The sequence below is a fragment of the Anabrus simplex genome, chromosome 3 (assembly GCF_040414725.1).
Source record: "Anabrus simplex isolate iqAnaSimp1 chromosome 3, ASM4041472v1, whole genome shotgun sequence".
NCBI lineage: Eukaryota > Metazoa > Arthropoda > Insecta > Orthoptera > Tettigoniidae > Anabrus > Anabrus simplex.
This window is the reverse complement of record NC_090267.1, coordinates 408,533,031-408,553,457: the sequence shown is the minus strand read 5'-3', so window position 1 is coordinate 408,553,457 and position 20,427 is coordinate 408,533,031. Positions and strand designations below refer to the sequence as shown.

At 40.1% G+C, this 20,427-nt stretch overlaps 1 protein-coding gene across 1 annotated transcript in view; it reads right to left on the bottom strand.

The window, feature by feature from the left end:
- Positions 1–20,427, bottom strand: part of LOC136866829 (uncharacterized) — a 227,197-nt gene that overhangs the window by 180,681 nt on the left and 26,089 nt on the right. Inside the window, exon 2 of the mRNA XM_068226856.1 lies at positions 1,491–1,699. Coding sequence (XP_068082957.1) covers positions 1,491–1,699 — 209 coding nt within the window. The remainder of the gene's footprint in view (positions 1–1,490; positions 1,700–20,427) is intronic.

Sequence of the window (20,427 nt, the reverse complement as noted above, 5' to 3'; positions counted from 1 at the left end):
AATTCCTAATAAGTATTCTCACCGCGCGTATACGTGCTGGTCATAATCCAGGGAACCACACTTTACGATATTACAGCAAATAGCTTCATCAGACGTGCAGGCACGGTAAAATAAAAAGAGCACTGCATTGAGCACTATGGGCATCGATTTCATTTGATATAGAGATAGTTCGTGAGCACTTCTGTGAATTTCCGTACCTGACCGCACACCGCAGCTCATGCGCAAGGGTTGCAGGGGACAAAAGATTAATGAGATTGTACATAAGGGTTACATATCTCTTAATGAGGAGTGTCTAAGGAGCTATTTCCACCTTAAGAAAGTTGTGGGAAAAACGGCAAAAAACGTAAAGTAAAAGGTACATGGAACGTACCCATCATCGCGTTTGGTAAAGCTTTTTTTGGAGTCTGGATTACTCATAGCAGTCGGTGATAGTCAACTACTATAATGCACGTGGACGAAATAATGATTTTTTGGAAGTGAAAACAGTACATTTTGAACAGACACTCCTATAATACGGTTATGGGGGTATGTAGGGGTTGTTGTAAGGACGTAAAAGAGAGGGCGTGTGTCACTGGTAAGACCCCAATTAGAGTAAGGTTCCAGTGTATGCGACCCTCACCAAGATTGCTGTCTGGCTCCTTGCCTGACTGGTCAGTGCAGTGATCTTTGGTTCAGAGGGCTCGGATTCGATTCCCGGCTGGGTTGGAGATTTTAACTTTAAGTGGTTAATTCCCTTGGCTCGGGAACTGGGTGTTTGTGCTGTCCCCAACATCCCTGAAGCTCTGACAGCACACATAACACTATTCTCCACCACTATAACAGGTATTTACAAGTTACATTATTGTTGCGGACCCCTTCGATTGTCGTCGCGGCCCCTCACGGGTCCGTGCACCACAGTTTGGGAATGACTGCTCTAGGGAAAAACAGTATTGCAGATGCTGCCCACCCTCATCGGAGGGGCTGCCATACAAGGGCTGGACTCAGCTAGAAATTGCCACACGAAATTATTATTATTATTATTATTATTATTATTATTATTATTATTATTATTATTATTATATAAATTCATTTAGCCCCTTAAGGAGCACGTGAAACCATTAAATAGCACTGATATTCTTCATCTTCTTGTTCTTCTTATCTTTCCAAAACTTTCACTATGGGCCTGTCGTCTTTCCTGTGTCCATGAGTTTTTGAGTTTCAAGCTTTTCTCAGATGGATTCTCCGGTCCAAATTTATGGGTGTTGATCTTTTGTCTGTATGTATTCCTCGTGGTTGCCATTGGATCAACGTCGACTTCTGCAAGGTCCTTTTGTGCATCCACTAGCCAGCGAACTTTGGTTTGTCGGTTTCTATTGATAACAAGAAATCTTCTCTTAGTCAGCCGTGAGTCATACATTCCTGCTAAACGTCCATAAAATTTCATACGCCTTTTGCGTGCGACTGAAGTGAGAATGCATAGAGTTCTTCCGAGCTTTTTCGCATCCACATACCCTCTTGAAACTGGGACCCGAATATCTTCCTCAGTATCTGTCGTTCAATTTTCTCATCCTTGATGTTCATGGTGAGTGATGATGTCTCAGTTGCGTAGAGTGCCTCAGGGAGAACAACATTGTGGTAGTGTCGGAGTTTGGCTTCTGTGGATATTGATTTCTTCTTCTTCTTCTTCTTCTTCTTCTTCTTCTTCTTCTTACCAGGATTTCTGGAAAAGTCCCAAAAGAGAGCAGTACGATTTGTTCTGAGCGATTTCAGACAAACTGTCAATGGAGAGATGGAGTGGAATGGCATTAGTAGAAGAATAAGCTTGAGTGAAGTTCTTAAAACTAGGAACGATAATAACATCAAAACAAAGTTCAAATTCAAGAGGACTCAATAGAGCAGGTATTCGTTCATAGGAAGAGGAATTCGAGATTGGAATAACTTACCAAAGTAGATATTCGATAAATTTCCAACTTTTTGAAATTATTTAAGAAAATACTAGACAAACCACTGATACGTAATCTGCCACCTGGGTGACCGCCCTAAATGGAGATCAGTTCTGAATGTAATATAAACATAAATGGAGTTCTGTCTATTAGGAATTTACCAAGATTCTTTGACGTTCAGGTGAAAAATGATCTATGCTTCAACAACAGTGTAACCTTTTTTTTTTACTTTACGTCACACCGACACAGGTCTTACGACGACGATGGGATAGAAAAGGGCTAGGAATATGAAGGAAGCGACCGTGATCTTAATTAAGCTACAGTCCCAGCATTTGCCTGGTGTGAAATTGGTAAACTACGGAAAACCATCTTCACGGCTGCCGATAGTGGGGTTCAAACCCAGACTATCCCGAATGTAAGCTGACAGCTATGTGACAAGAGTGTTAATGATATCATAGACATGTTGTAAAAAACGAAGCAAGACTGGAAGTGATGATTCTCGTTTCAAGAACATGATCATCCCCTCTTACCTCTAATCATTTAGGATTGATCATTCTAAAGATTAAGGTATCCGAGAAGATAAAGAAAGGGTTAAGAAAGGCATGCCAGTGAAGACTTGGGAATAAGAACACGAGGTGCTCGACAAAGTGATATGTTCCAAGCTGTCAGTGGAGAGATGATGATGATGATGATGATATTAGTATACGAATATGTTTGACTTGTGTTTTTAAAAGTAGAAAAGATCACAGTATGAAGATAAAGTTTGAATTTAAGAGGAAAAATTGGGGAAAATATTCGTTTATGAGAAAAGGATTTAGGGATTGGAATAATTTACCAAGGGAGGCGTTAATCAATTTCCAAATTGCAAGTATTTAAGGAAAGACTAGGTAGACAACATATAGGCAATCTGCCACATGGCCGACTGCCAAAATGCATATCATTGGTGACTGACTAATTGATTGATTGATTGATTGATTGATTGATTCCTTAGACCTCGCAAATGTAATACCCTCCGGGCAGGAGTGGAATAAAATGCGACAGAGGGAAATCGGACAGGATAAATAGAATTGAAGATCCTAATAAAAAGTGAAAGCCGTTCCCAACTCAGAGAGGGACTCCCAAGTTCACCAGTCTCAAAACACTCTGGAAGGTCGCATCTCTTAATATAAAGTGGGGCCATCGTGCCATAACATTTGAATACGCTGATTATCGTATAACGGCATATTCAAGTGATTCGTCACGATTTAGCTGATAAGTGACTTTGATATTTGTAAGAAAGTGATGTCATTGTTTACCACCAATTTTTCTTTCATGTGACTAACAAATCATTGTAAACATTATAGACGGTCAGTTGTTTCGTTGCTTGCCATGCATTTTCCCAGGTTATCATTTAATCCAGTCGATAATGTATGCGGTATTATGACATCAGAGCAGGTACTTGGCATAAGACCCACAGGATTTTTACTATAATGACCTCAATGTATTGTCCAGGATGTATAACACACAGCCACGGGAAGAATTTCTCACTGTCATGAATTTTTGAAGCACCCATGTTGTGCCATTTTAAATTAAAATTCTATTTTCCCAGAAAAATTGAAATATTGTTTATCAGGAGTGTATTTAATCTTGAATAATAACAATAATAATAATAATAATAATAATAAGAATAAGAATAATAATAATAATAATAATAATAATAATAATATAATTTCAACCTGGCCCTTTCGTCTAAAACCAAGAACAGCTGGTTTCGTGAAATTGAAACAGATCTCCAGGAAATCAACATCTCAGAAGACATTGTACAGGGCAGATGTAAATTCAGAACCAAAATCGACAATCACCACTTTGAAGACAATCCCAACACCAGAGCTACTATAACTTGGACAGAAGAACGAAGGAAGAAGATCAGCGAGAGGATGAAGAGATTTTGGGAGGAAAAGAAGGCCAACACATCAGCTAAGCAAGTTCAACCGTGCTCCTGAGTAGGGTATAACGATGTATAATAATAATAATAATAATAATAATAATAATAATAATAATAATAATAATAATAATAATAATAATAATGTTATTTGCTTTATGTCCCACTAACTACTTTTACGGTTTTCGGAGACGCAGAAGTGCCGGAATTTAGTTTCGCAGGAGTTCTGTTAAGTTCTAGTAAGTCTACCAATACGAAGCTGACGTATTTGAGCACGTTCAAATACCACCAAACTGAACCACGATCAAACTTGCTAAGTTGGGGTCAGAAGGCCAGCGCCTCAACCGCCTGAGCCACACAGCCCGGCATTGTAATGTTTAGAATGCTGTTGATAAAACGTTTCATCAACACTGACGTACTCTTCGAGCTATTGGTGGTTGCGTCGATATTATTAGGACAGATTTAACAAGGTATTTCGTGAAAAGTTTAGAAGTAGAAATTTTCTCTTAACGAGAATTGCGCACAAGGAAAAGCAATATGTGAACAGATCATGAAGATAAAGGCTTTCACTTTGGTTCTAAGATTAATACCTCTATGCCCGGCTACCTTTCACCCCAGGAATTAACCTGGTACTCATTTACGGTGTAGGCTGAGTGAACCTCAGGGCCATGTGCACCTTCTGAAGTGTAAATCTCGTTTCTTAAATTTTTCAATGTCCTGACAGGCAATCGAACCCATGTCCTTCCGGTTCAACCGAGCACACCTGTACCGCTTCGGATAGGTGGCCCTCAAGATGGCTTGAAGCTAAGCACTTACTTGTTCGAGTAATTCAAATTTTTAAGAATTTGAATATAATACCTTCTCACCGACTCATTGAACCGCTCTCTAATTTTAAACTGGAGGATAGTTTAAGAATATTTTATGCAAAATTCTGCGCCACAAATTGCTTTTAGATCATACTACATCGAATGGCATTTGGTGACGTTCTTAAAACAATGTGAAAAGTTGCTGTAGTTGTTTACGGCACTCACCTTCTAAAATCATGCCACGAGAAATCTTATTTAGAATCTTACCAGATGACTACAGTGCGTCATACAGGCGAGTCAATTCATGTATCGTCTGATTCCTTCATGGAAGACGCCGATTGCTTCAATTTGGACCCTGAACTGAGAATAATAGGTTGTTAAAATGAACGGTAAAGAAAAAAAAAAGAAATTCAACATAGTATGAAGTAGTAGACCGCCTAGCCCCGGGCTCCATTCTCAGTCTGGCAAGAGGCTGGTTCGATGTCCACTACATGATAATAATTGAGCAGCTATCTGACGGTGAGACGACCGCCCCGGTCCAGAAATCCTCGAATAACGGCCGAGAGTGTTCGTCGCGCTGATCATACGTGACCTCGTAATCTTCAGGCCTTTGGACTGAACAGCGGTCGCTTGGTAGGCCAAAGGCCATTCGGGGAAGGTTTTGCCATGAGATAAGTGTGCTAAAGGTAACTTCATGTGTAAATGGAGCTGCATAATCTCATAAAAGAGTAGTGAAAGTGTGAATGGAAACCAGCATACGGATGTGGGCAAATATTCCTTCGTAATCAGGACCGTAAGGGATTGGAATAAATTATCTGCAGCAGTCCTTGATGGATTCTCTTACGGTATCAAAACGTTTAAGAAGATCATTAGTGCTAATGAAAAGTGAAAAGTATTTTCTTAATCTTATTCAACCAAATCCTGTATTTCGTATGTTTGATTTTGTGTTGAAAATTCCGTAATTGCCTGACCAAAAATCCTGGTCTTTCTGCCACGTATACCAACTACATCTAATTTTAGTTTATCCACTACCCTCTTCAGATTCTATAAGCTACCGAAACGATTAAAACTTCTAACACACCGTGCTCAGACTAACAGAATGCCAGTATTCATCTTCCTGATCTCCTGTGTATTCCTCACCCGGAGATCTGAATGGTGGACTATTTTACCTCCGGAATAATTTACTCGGGAGGAAGCCTTCACCAGTATATCATACATTCATATGGACAGAAATGCATGTCCTTGGGAGTTAGTTACTGCTGTAGTTTCCCGTTGCCTTCAGCCGTGTACTGTAGCAGTATCAACATAGCTAAGCCACGTTAAGTATTATTAAAAGGCCATATCAGTCAATCATCCAGATTGCCACCATTGCAACTTCCAAAAGGCAGTATTCGTTTGTACTATTCGTTAGTCTGGTCTCTCAACAGATACTCCTTCGATATGGTTGCACCTACGGTTCGGCTATCTGCTTCATTGGGACGCGCAAGGTCACATGGTTCACAGGGGAGGCTCAGAAAAGTAATAATCAGAAAAGACAAAATATCGCGGTCAATGAAGATGTGAAGGAATTTAAAGAGTTTAGTTTTAATGGCTTTACGCTCATACAGCGAGCAAAAAGCTTAAAAATACCGAATACAAATGAGAGTGCTAACAGAAATCGAACCGTGGACATTGGCATTGTATTGGTGGCTGCGAGGAAAAATCACTGAACTCATTGCTCGCTTCTCTTAGGCTGAGAGCCGGTATTCTCGTGATTAAAATGTTATTTCTCAGTTCCTATTTAATGGACTTAGGTAAATCCAAGCGTGGAGAAAATCTGGATGTCTCTACTTTAATCAGGTTTGGTGAAAATCGGATTAGATATTTTGTGTTTAAATTTGAACAGAATGTCAGACAGACAGATCAAGGTTTAAAAAATGATGAATATCGCCTCTTTATCAAGTATAGTATCAACCGTCTAAAATTTCCAGAAAGAAACGAATGTACCTATCATATTAGTAAGATTAGCAGTTTGTGCTAAGTTAAGATCCATTAACTAAAAGGCTGGTATTTCTATGAAAAATTAGCTATAGTGGAAATGTTGCCATATCTTTCAGGAATTAGGATTTTTGGGGTGATTTAAAACATTTTAGAGATCCTGTGATACTCCGCAGCATTCGTTATTAATAGATAAGATATAAAATTGCTCCATGCGCTGCCTGTTTGAACATTTTCTTCTAAGATTTGTATTACCTGTTAATTATGTGAAGTGGTTTTAGTAGATTTCTTTATTGTGACGTTGACTGATAATTTACGGTTTATTTTTACAGTTTGTTTAACATCGCACCGACACGTGAATCTTATGGCGACGATGGGATCGGTTAGGGCTAGGATTGGGAAGAAAGTGGCCGTGGCCTTAATTAAGGCACCGCCCCAGCATCTGCCTGGTGTGCAAATAGAAAACCTTCACAGCTGTCGACAGTGGGGTTCGAACCCACTACCCTCCAAACGGCGCAGCCACTCGTTCGATTTCTACGAACATTTCTGTAGCTTTGTTCTGTGTTGAATTTAGAGTTTTAATTTTGCCTTTGTGACAGTCCAGATTGTCTGGACAGTAATTGATCCTTTAAAATAATTTTATCAACAATTACAAAAATTCTGTTGATTATTTTTCCAATGAAACTGGTTAAGAACCTCCAGACCAAAAATGTGAAGGTAGCAAGCGTAACAGTGAACTCCCAAGCGTAAAGGCAGGGGAATGCGAATTAATGAAACTTGAGAGCAAATGATCTTTTTTAGTGTCAGATTAATTATACTTCCTTTCCCTTAATCTTAAGTGATACCATTGAAAGTAAAGAGAAAAAAAATACATCATTACGTGTTCGCTATACTGTACTTTATAATAATAGATAATGACACTTCATGGTACTGGAGTCGGTGAGTAGTATAATTGGATGGTTCTGGCGCCTCCTCCTCCTCCGGCTCTCGGGAGAGGCCTCCTCCTCCCGCGGGAAATTTGAATTTTGGCGGGAAATTTGAATTTTGGCGGGAGATTTGAATTTGTAAACAAAGCCACGTGCTTTTTGACAGCTGTCATCGACAACAACGCATCGCTAACCTCAGTACTGCCATCTTGACGGGCCTAAACCTCACTAGTGCCAACTTAACCTAACTAGCATGAGGTAAACAAACCCACGTGTTTTTTGACAGCCACGTGCTTTTTGACAGACAACAACGCATCGCTAACCTCAGTACTGCCATCTTGACGGACCTAAACCTCAGTAGTGCCAACTTAACCTCACTAGCATGAGGTAAACAAAGCCACGTGTTTTTTGACAGCCACGTGCTTTTGACAGATTTGTAAACAAAGCCACATGCTTTTTGACAGACAACACCGCATCGCAAACCTCAGTACTGCCATCTTGACGGGAATAAACCTTAGTGGTACCAACTTAACCTAACTAGCGAGAGGTAAACAAAGCCACGTGCTTTTTGACAGCCACATGCTTTTTGACAGCTGCCATCCGCCATCTTTGAGCACCGTGCTGCCCTCTTTCGTCACCTGTCATCGGCAGTGCTGCCATCTTGACGGGTCTAAACCTTAGTGCTACCAACTTAACCTAACTAGCGCGAAGTAAACAAAGCCACGTGCAGCCGTCATCCGCCATCTTTGAGCACAGTGCTGCCCTCTTTAGCTACTTACCTTTGAAATGTGGTGGCGGATAATTTGAAAAATGCTTTTTGACAGCAGCCATATTGCATCGCAAACCTCAGTGCTGCCCTCTTTAGCTAGATACCTGTGGTAGCAGACAATTCCACGTGACAGCAGCCATCTTTGAGCACCGTGCTGCCCTCTATGTGGTGGCGGCAAATTCCACGTGCTCTTGTTTGGAAACAAACTCACGTGCTTTTTTGACAGCTACCATCCACCATCTTTAATCAACAGAGCACAGTGCTGTACTCTTTAGCTAGATACCTTTGAAATGTGGTGGCGGCAATTTGAAAAATTCTATGTGCTCTTGTTGGGAAACAAAGCTACGTGCTTTTTTTTGACAGCTGTCATCCGCCATCTTTAATCAATAGAGCACTGTGCTGCGGGCAATTTCGTTAGCTGTCATCCGCCATCTTTAATCCAGAGAGAACAGTGCTGCCCTCTATGTGGTGGCGGCAAATTCCACGTGCTCTTGTTTGAAAACATACTCACGTGCTTTTTTGACAGCTGTCATCCGCCATCTTTAATCCAGAGAGAACAGTGCTGCCCTCTATGTGGTGGCGGCAAATTGAAAAATTCCACGTGCTCTTGTTTGAAAACATACTCACGTGCTTTTTTGACAGCTGTCATCCGCCATCTTTAATCCAGAGAGAACAGTGCTGCACTCTATGTGGTGGCGGTAAATTCCATGTGCTTTACAAACCTATGTGCTTTTCTGACAGCTGTCATCCGCCATCTTTAATCTAGAGAGAACAGTGCTGCACTCTATGTGGTGGCGGCAAATTCCACGTGCTTTACAAACCTATGCGCTTTTCTGTCATCCACCATCTTTAATCTAGAGAGAACAGTGCTGCACTCTATGCGGTGGCGGCAAATTCTACGTGCTTTACAAACCTATGCGCTTTTCTGTCATCCACCATCTTTAATGTAGAGAGAACAGTGCTGCACTCTATGTGGTGGCGGCAAATTCTACGTGCTCTTATTTGGAAACAAATTCTACTCGCTCTTCAGCTGTCATCTACCATCTTTAATCAAGAGAGCACCGTGCTGCCCTCTTTGTGGTGGCGGATAATTTGAAAAAATTCTTTTCGACAAGCAGCCATCTTTAATCCAGAGAGAACAGTGCTGCCCTCTTTAGCTACTTACCTTTGAGGCGGTTAATTTGAAAAATTCTTTTCGACAAGCTGCCATCTTTAATCCAGAGAGAACAGTGCTGCCCTCTTTAGCTACTTACCTTTGAGGCGGTTAATTTGAAAAATTCTAGCTGCCATCTTTAATGAAAAGGGCATCGTGGTGCTATCTTGCGGGTAATATTTTACGTCACAGCTGTCATCCACCATCTTGCATTGCTAACCTTAGTGCTGCCCTCTTTAGCTACTTACCTTTGACAAGCTGTCACCCGCCATATTGCATCGCAAACCTCAGTGCTGCACTCTATGTGGTGGCGGATAACTTGAAAAAATCTTTTTGACAAGCAGCCATCTTTAATCAACAGAGCACCGTGCTGCCATCTTTAGCTACCACCATCTTACATCGCTTACCTCGCTGCTGCACTCTATGTGATGGCGGTTAATTCGAACAAGTTTAATCACGCATCGGGTAAGCTAGAGTAAGCACGTGCTGTTGTGATGACATCATCATACATGTTTAGACTTGTCCGTTTTCTTAAGAGTAAGTCGATGTAAAGGAATGTGGTAGCGGTAAATTCGAACGAGTTTAAACATGCATCGGGAAAGCTAGAGTAAGCAAGTGCTGTTGTGATGACGTCATTGTGCATGTTTAGACCTGATCGTTTTTCTTAAGAGTAAGTCGGTGTAAAGCAATGCAATAAGTACAACATTTTTTGAATGCGATCAAATATTTATTTACAAATGTACTACAACAGTGTTCGTTTTTGCTGCTGACAAGGTTGGTGTGCTTCTTAACAACGTATGCTTCCGAAATGCCTCCTGCAACATTCAAATTAAACAAAGCATTTAGAAATATATTATACTAAGTATGTTATGCTTTACAGAGAAGATCATGTACTTCTTACCTTGCTGTTATTCCTTTTCGGAATCATCATCATCATCATGAAGTACTAGAGAAAGTTCATTCATACACTGTGTACAGTGTTCAATCCTCGGATTTGGTCCATCCCAATCATCATCACCATTTTCTCCTCGATGCTTGTAATGTCGCTCACAAGTTCTGCATAAAGCTACTTCGATTGACATCTTACTGTGTAGAGGAAGGATGTCCCAAAAATTATGTACGTAAGAGGCAGCGTACGTATATAAAAATCCTGGTGGTAAGTATTGAATAAGATGTTTCGGCATCGATGATCTACGTTTATAGAACATCTTAATAGCCTCACTCACTCGTGAAACATAAATAAGATGTTGCGTATGAGCATGCAAACAGCATGCACATTTACAGTTTTGTTCCATAGCGTACGATGTCGAAGCACACACTAATGAAAATGATAAAGATCTATTCTTATTTATAGTCTCGTAACAATATTCGTTAGCGGATGGTAAGTAACATCACTCATATGAATAATAAGACAATAGGCTGCTGTGTTAGCAGGAATGTTTTCAGATGTTTCAAATTCTAAACGAATATCAACTGGAGATTCTTTTATAGATTCTTCATGATAAGAGCAGTCTATAACTACAATCGGTGCTTTATTTTTAAATTCTTGAGGTGTAAATAGCGGACGATCTTCTTTCTGATAATACGATGATTGAAATTCACAAAACATGTCATAGAGCATCCCAAACTTATTTTTCTCAAAGTTAATGTCGATGTTTTCGTAGGGATACGTAATTCCATTGAGATATAGTCTAACGTGTCTTAATTTGCAGTGATCAAACAGTGAGCTATCTTTTTCGTGATTGAATTTACGATTAGTTTGAAATCCAAAAATAATGTACAAGGGCTTCTCAGTAAAACGTGATGTTTTAACTGCCCAGCTATGCTTGTTTGTAGGTGGTAACACAGGATATTCATGCAGCTCCCAACTTCTAAAACGTATAGGTAATGGTGTATCATTTTCTACAATCTTGAGCAATCGAAGTTTTTCACGATCAGATAAGGTTACATGTGGGATCCGCCACAGTATACGATGCAGTGTTATTTTCGATTCTACAGGTGTTTCTACTGCTTTAAGAGAATTGTAATCACTTCGATCACGGATTAGAATAAGCTCTTGTTTTACGTTGATTATAATACGTGTAAAGTCTTCTGCGAATCCAAAAATATGTTTCAGTGATAACATACCCGTAAAAGTTCCATCCTCATTAATCATCCAGTTGTTAGTAGATTTTGGACACCATCCAGCCATCCGCAAAAGATTACTTTCTTCATCACAGAAAGAAGGGTAGAGTTTCATTGCGCTTGTAATACCAACATTCTTCGTTCGATCTATTTCAACATTATTTACTTCATATCGCGCTTCAGAAAAGAGAAAAGCTAGAGCATGGTTGTTTAGTTGTGAAGTGCTTGGTCCACTTCCATCAGGCTTTTCTAATCGTCCTTCAATATAGAGGTAGCTTTCGTGTGGTAAGGTGTAAACATCTTGTTGATTAATAATAAAATGAATTTCATCATTGTTATTTAATCCAAACGTAAAAGGTTGATAAGAATGAAGCTCACTTCGTACTACACCTTCACGACTTTCTACTGTATTCGTAATGTCTAGCATTTCTTCCATTCTGTTGTAGTAGTGTATATCCTAAATCTTGGAGTATCTGCTTATGGGTATCTGTTAACTCGATGAGTCTCTGCACACATGTAGTATGCCTTCGGAATGTACACCGTGTTTTATAGATGGTTTTCATACTGGTTTAAGATGTAGTTTGTAAGCTACGTACGCGTGCTGATCTAAATGAATAAGCTGATTATGTTTATTTACAAGTCTAAGAGTAATGTTGCTAATGTGTTTTACAGACACAGGATGATAAAGAACTACTGCTGGTTTCTCACAAATAGTATATCCACGTTCCTCTGTAACAATAAAGTCGTGCAGGACGTGCGAAGGTTGTAGATTACTATTCAAGTCTGTAATAATATTACAAGTAATGTTCACATTATAATCATCGAAGAGTTTTATAGGTTGATCAGACTCGTAACGTACGTTCGGTAGGAGCTCCCTCGATGAAAATCCAAGCAGTGGTCCAATCGAATCAGGTTGTGATTTGAAGTCAATCTTAAATGATGATTCAATAACACATTTGTGCGTAATGTTGCTTATAGTGATTGAGAACTTGTAATTATGATTACTAAAACTATCTTCCCCAAACTGATCAATTAACGTACTTTCAATATAGTCGTGAATATCATCTACTGTATAACTACCTGAGGGTAGTGTTAGCACATACTCATCGTAATAGAACTTGTTTAAACCATCACGCACATTATAGATTTTATTGTAGCTTTCAAACGATACTAGTCCAAGACTATGCGGCTGATAACCAAGTTCGATTGGTGGATTAAAATAGACGGTTGTTTCAGGTCCTTCTCCACGTACAGCAAACGTTCTTTCACTGTTCGTCATCACGCATACACTAATGCACTTTCTCTACTGTCTGGGTTTGATATAAGAACATAAGACATAATCGTCCGCACATGCGTGTATTAAAGTTTTGCACACGGTTTTTATTGTAAACAATGTCTGCACTGCTTCCGAAATAACGTATGAGCTCAAAAGGAGGAGGTAAATCTCCATAGCTATCAAAATACCATACTTTAGATTTACGTTTTACATAAGCAACGTAATGAGTTCCAGGTCCACGACTGTCGTCCAAGTTAATTACGGCACTTTCACGTTCACGTGGACGTGCTGGTAGTTGATCACGCATATACACTCCTCGAAAATAATGAATTCCTAGTTGTTTAGCAAACGTAAAAACTTCATCATGCGTTAGAGCTCGATATGGCAGTGCATTCAGTAGACGTTTTTTGGAGAAATGTAGATACCAAGCCCTTTCTTGTATGGCGCTAGCTTCATGTTCACACCTTTGCCTCGTAACGCAATTGCCTCCATCGTCTTGTTATGACGTTCACTCTCTTTCAACTGTTGTTTCGCTTCTTCTACAGCTTTGACAGTTCTCGCTACAGCACTAGCACCACCTAGCAATGACCCTAAAGCTGCTAAGCCAGCAAACAGCGCAGGAAGAAATCCTCCTCGTTTTGGTACAGGAATAATTCGCGCACGTTTACTAAATATTGCTCTGCACTTTGGAGAAATTCTCGCTCTTGCTGCGCGTAACGCCTTAGTAATAGCTACACGAGGATTGTATTCCCCTCGAATAGCTTTTTGCGCAGCCTTTATAACATCTTTCCATCCAACAGTTTTTACTTTCTTCTTCTTCTTCATATCGTTTGGATATCGTTGTTTCACCATGCTGGACACGACTTTACTAGTCAAGAGCAAATCATAAACTAACCGTTGCCTCTTGTTTCGTTTAATATATATATTACTATTACGTACTTTATGATTCAGTTATCATGAAGATTATAAAGCAGCAAGACACGCTACCTGTTACCGACATTGTACCACATCTCTTACCTAGTTCTAGTACAACTACAAGAAAACGTCATGGAACGTTGTTTCCTTTTACTGTGCGATGTATTATATCAGGTCCGTCAGGATGCGGTAAAACAAATCTTTTACTCACACTTATTACTTCTGTAAATGGTATACGCTTCGAGAATATTTACGTTTTCGCAAAGTCACTCTATCAGCCGCTATATACTATTCTACAAACTGTAATGCACGATCTAGTTAAAGATGGAATAAGATATTTTAAATTTAATTCACATGAGCAAGTACCATCACCAGACGATGTGCTTCCTAATTCTCTAATGATCTTTGATGATGTCGCAACAGAACAGCAAAACGTTATTCGTGCATTCTTTAGTATGGGTCGACATAAATATGTTGATTGCATCTATTTGTGCCAAACCTATTCTCGTGTGCCCAAGCAGTTGATACGCGACAACGCAAATGTTATTGTGCTTTTTCGGCAAGATGAGCGCAACATGCGACATGTGTATAACGATCATGTTAACACTGATATGACATTCGATGACTTTAAACGTATGTGTGCTAAATGTTGGTCATTACACCGTTACAGCTTTTTAGTTATTGATAAAGAAAGTGATGTACAGCATGGACGATATCGCATGGGTTTCGATCATTTTATATGCATTAAAACAGAATTACAGTAACTACTTGATTAAAAACCACCATCATGTTAACATCTAGCAAGGAGATCACAAAACATATCATCCAAGCTCGAAACAATATTCGACGGAAATTTAAAGAGCTTAAACGTATTCAAGCAGACACGGATTTATTTTTAAAAACACAACTAAGTACACCACTCAAAGAAATTTTTAATTCTACTTCATTACCGCAGTCTACTTCAAGTTTTGCTTCTATGCAAACATCATATCATAAAGAGAAGCATGAAGAAGAAAAGCATGAAGAAGATACGGAAGAGAAGAAGCAGGATGTAGATCAAGAAGAGGAAGATAAGGAAGAAGAAGAAGAAGAACTTAATGATGCATCACCATCTAAGCGTGTTGAGTTTTTAACTACAGATGTTATTGCAGAAACACCTACTACATCGACGCAAAATCTACCATCTTTGTCTGAGGTTATGGTTACACCAGAATATCGCAATCAGTTTAGAACTTTTATTCAAGATACCTATGGATCTCTCTTTGCACCTTATATAGAAAAACTTTTTACAGGACAAACTGACACTACCTATGGTATTCGCTACGAAGATGACTGTTTCCGGATAGGAAATTCAAATGTTAAGATTAATAGCAACAAACTCATTGTAAAAGGTGTTACCTATAAACCTACGAAAGGACTCTTAGAACTTATTTTCTCACGAATACCTGACAAGGATATAATTTTACAAGATGATCTTAAAAAGTATAAAGCAATACTTTTTGCTACCGATGCAACACGACGTAATTACAAGAGAACAGAAGCTGTAAATGCGAATAAGAGTTACAAGTATCGTGAGTTTATTTCTAAGCTGTTTCCGACTGCACGTAGTCTAGACGTTATCTACAAGCCTTTGTTGCCGTATGTGGATGTAAGATACTGGAATGACCCAAACTTACTCGTTGAACGATTACAACTTTTAAGAGCATCGCAAGAGGCTGGTCACACTGGTCACGGATCAGAAATTCTAGAAATAGAAAGAGAACTACGTTATGCCGGTATTATTTTATAATGGCTCGTCAAGAGAAGATCTCACCTGTAAAGGTAAACATCGCACATGAGTTACATAAACCAGCACGTCGCACCTACTGTCGCAGACGCGTTATTACACGAGGAAAAGATGATCTCTGGCAAGCAGACTTAGTAGAAATGATTCCATATGCTTCTAGTAATAAGGGCTATAAGTATCTACTTACTGTTATCGATGTGTACTCAAAGTTTGCTTTTGCACAACCCGTGCGTTCTAAAACAGCAGCTCAAGTTAAAGAAGCATTTAAACATATTGTTGAAGAATCGAAACGCTGCCCAAGGCTTCTTCAAACTGATCAAGGTAAAGAGTTTTACAACAAGGATTTTTCTTCTTACCTCAAGTTACTTGGCATTCAACACTACTCTACGTTCAGTAATCTCAAGGCAAGTGTTGTAGAACGCTTTAATCGTACACTCAAAACAATGATGTGGCGAGAATTTACAGCGCAAGGTTCATATCGTTGGATTGATCTGCTACCTAGACTTTTATCTACCTACAACGATACACCTCATCGCACTATCGGAACAAAGCCACGTCTTGTTACAAAGAATACACCTCGTCTAGATGCTATTCATCTTGTAATCAAAACAGCTGATCCACGTCGCTATCGCTTTAAAGAAGGTGATTTCGTTCGCATCAGCAAACACAAGTCTATCTTTGCAAAAGGATACACACCTAACTGGAGCACTGAAATTTTTCAAATCAGAAGTGTTAAGCTTACTAATCCAGTTACGTATTTACTTCGCGATCTCAGAGGACAGCCTATTGAAGGAGGATTCTACATCGAAGAACTGCAGAAAACAAAATATCCTGATCACTATTTAGTTGAACGTGTTATTCGACGTCGTGGTAATAAACTGTATGTTAAATGGCTTGGTTTTAATAACAGCTTTAATTCATGGATTAATAAAGAGGATGTACTTTAAATCTTATGTGTGTTTTCTTTTAATCCTCTACGTTTCCTTTCTTCTAAGTCACTAGGACATGCTGTAGGATTAAACAACACCTGTAATATGTTTTGACAATTCATATTTATTTTAGACTATATACATACATTTTTATCCTTTGTTCATGTTACGGTCTTTGTCACTCAGTTTTTCGTTTTATTGCACCAACAACGACAAGTGCTGCTATATTCTTCTGAGCAGCTAAAGCACTAGGTAATAACACATACACACACACACACAGCATAACTTTACGAAGCAGATTTTAACAGCTACACGATATACTCTATGCAGGCAGCATGTAACTACGTGTCAGGCGAACGTGTTCTAGGGCCGCAGAGGAGATGAAGCACGAAGAAAAGAAGATCAATCGCTCTATTGATGAGTCCACGCCCAACATGCTTCCTCATCTTTCTCCCAGCACGTTTCTTCACCTGTTCCTTGTTTACTCTCTCCACAGCCATGATAAGTGTTTATAAGCGAAGACAACTCGTTAGTTTTAGGTCCGTGATACAGTTTAATTAGTTGACATGTACGGCACTGTCTCACAGAAGGTCTTCTAGCTAAACTCACGTGTTCATGATGTAAACTACACGTTTGAAGCTCTGACAAAACAGGATCTTGAGTCCACTCACGAGGCACCTTATCCCAAATCTTCTTTACAGCATTCGCAGCTACATTGACCAAAAATGCCTTTGGTAATGCATTTAACTCTTCTTCAGTAAAAGTGTTTAGTTTTTTTTTGCATGCATAAAACTTTACGATCGCCTTTTCAACTGCGTTACACTTAGTATCTGTTAGAAATGACATGATGTCTTTACTCTACAAATGTTTCTTTTACACTAAGGTTATTTCGACACTGCACTTTACATATGTTGTTCACTTCCCGACATGCACTGCGACACAACCAATCAAAGAGCATGCATACATGTTGTAAAGACTGTTTAGTTGTTTCTCTACTATGCTCTTTCGGAAGAGTTTTAAATGATGGGCACCCCAATTCATGCATGTCGATAACTTCACATGATGATGGTAGAAAATCACGCAACCATTCTTTCTTTTCACAACCCTTTAAAAGAACAAGATCTGCTCTTGACAAATGTGCATTCATCATTAAAGGTAGAAAACGATAAGGTATTCCTTTTTCTTCCCACTTCAAACCTAAATTGTTTTCAATCCACTGAGTCTGCTTTTTATCTTCATCTGTTTGCAAACAGTAAGGGAACGGTGGACTAAATACTAAACTAACAAGTTTTGGTGCCCACAACACACAGCAATCTAACACAGCCACCTCTTTAAACACAAACTTGTTTCCGTTTACTTTAAAGCCTTGCACATCAACTATTAATGTTTTCGTCATGTTTGCACTCCACACTCTATCACTGTTTCCCGAAGACTAAAGCTTTTAGTCAACGAACGGGTTTAAACATGCATGATAACGTCATCACTGCAGCACGTGCTTACTCTAGCTTACCCGATGCGTGATTAAACTTGTTCGAATTAACCGCCACCACATAGAGTGCAGCAGCGAGGTAAGCGATGTAAGATGGCGGTAGCTAAAGATGTCAGCACGGTGCTCTGTTGATTAAAGATGGCTGCTTGTCAAAAAGATTTTTTCAAGTTATCCGCCACCACATAGAGTGCAGCACTGAGGTTTGCGATGCAATATGGCGGGTGACAGCTTGTCAAAGATAAGTAGCTAAAGAGGGCAGCACTAAGGTTAGCAATGCAAGATGGTGGATGACAGCTGTGACGTAAAATATTACCCGCAAGATAGCACCACGATGCCCTTTTCATTAAAGATGGCAACTAGAATTTTTCAAATTAACCGCCTCAAAGGTAAGTAGCTAAAGAGGGCAGCACTGTTCTCTCTGGATTAAAGATGGCAGCTTGTCGAAAAGAATTTTTCAAATTAACCGCCTCAAAGGTAAGTAGCTAAAGAGGGCAGCACTGTTCTCTCTGGATTAAAGATGGCTGCTTGTCGAAAAGAATTTTTTCAAATTATCCGCCACCACAAAGAGGGCAGCACGGTGCTCTCTTGATTAAAGATGGTAGATGACAGCTGAAGAGCGAGTAGAATTTGTTTCCAAATAAGAGCACGTAGAATTTGCCGCCACCACATAGAGTGCAGCACTGTTCTCTCTAGATTAAAGATGGTGGATGACAGAAAAGCGCATAGGTTTGTAAAGCACGTAGAATTTGCCGCCACCGCATAGAGTGCAGCACTGTTCTCTCTAGATTAAAGATAGTGGATGACAGAAAAGCGCATAGGTTTGTAAAGCACGTGGAATTTGCCGCCACCACATAGAGTGCAGCACTGTTCTCTCTAGATTAAAGATGGCGGATGACAGCTGTCAGAAAAGCACATAGGTTTGTAAAGCACATGGAATTTACCGCCACCACATAGAGTGCAGCACTGTTCTCTCTGGATTAAAGATGGCGGATGACAGCTGTCAAAAAAGCACGTGAGTATGTTTTCAAACAAGAGCACGTGGAATTTTTCAATTTGCCGCCACCACATAGAGGGCAGCACTGTTCTCTCTGGATTAAAGATGGCGGATGACAGCTGTCAAAAAAGCACGTGAGTATGTTTTCAAACAAGAGCACGTGGAATTTGCCGCCACCACATAGAGTGCAGCACTGTTCTCTCTGGATTAAAGATGGCGGATGACAGCTAACGAAATTGCCCGCAGCACAGTGCTCTATTGATTAAAGATGGCGGATGACAGCTGTCAAAAAAAAGCACGTGGCTTTGTTTCCCAACAAGAGCACATAGAATTTTTCAAATTGCCGCCACCACATTTCAAAGGTATCTAGCTAAAGAGTACAGCACTGTGCTCTGTTGATTAAAGATGGTGGATGGTAGCTGTCAAAAAAGCACGTGAGTTTGTTTCCAAACAAGAGCACGTGGAATTTGCCGCCACCACATAGAGGGCAGCACGGTGCTCAAAGATGGCTGCTGTCACGTGGAATTGTCTGCTACCACAGGTATCTAGCTAAAGAGGGCAGCACTGAGGTTTGCGATGCAATATGGATGCTGTCAAAAGCATTTTTCAAATTATCCGCCACCACATTTCAAAGGTAAGTAGCTAAAGAGGGCAGCACTGTGCTCAAAGATGGCGGATGACGGCTGCACATGGCTTTGTTTACCTCGCGCTAGTTAGGTTAAGTTGGTAGCACTAAGGTTTAGACCCGTCAAGATGGCAGCACTGCCGATGTCAGGTGACGAAAGAGGGCAGCACGGTGCTCAAAGATGGCGGATGGCAGCTGTCAAAAAGCATGTGGCTGTCAAAAAGCACGTGGCTTTGTTTACCTCTCGCTAGTGAGGTTAAGTTGGTACCACTAAGGTTTATTCCCGTCAAGATGGCAGTACTGAGGTTTGCGATGCGGTGTTGTCTGTCAAAAAGCATGTGGCTTTGTTTACAAATCTGTCAAAAGCACGTGGCTGTCAAAAACACGTGGCTTTGTTTACCTCATGCTAGTGAGGTTAAGTTGGCACTACTGAGGTTTAGGTCCGTCAAGATGGCAGTACTGAGGTTAGCGATGCGTTGTTGTCTGTCAAAAAGCACGTGGCTGTCAAAAAACACGTGGGTTTGTTTACCTCATGCTAGTTAGGTTAAGTTGGCACTAGTGAGGTTTAGGCCCGTCAAGATGGCAGTACTGAGGTTAGCGATGCGTTGTTGTCGATGACAGCTGTCAAAAAGCACGTGGCTTTGTTTACAAATTCAAATCTCCCGCCAAAATTCAAATTTCCCGCCAAAATTCAAATTTCCCGCGGGAGGAGGAGGCCTCTCCCGAGAGCCGGAGGAGGAGGAGGCGCCAGAACCATCCAATTATACTTCGGTGTTTTGTAGTTTTTCTTTTTAAAATACTTTACGCTGTTATGA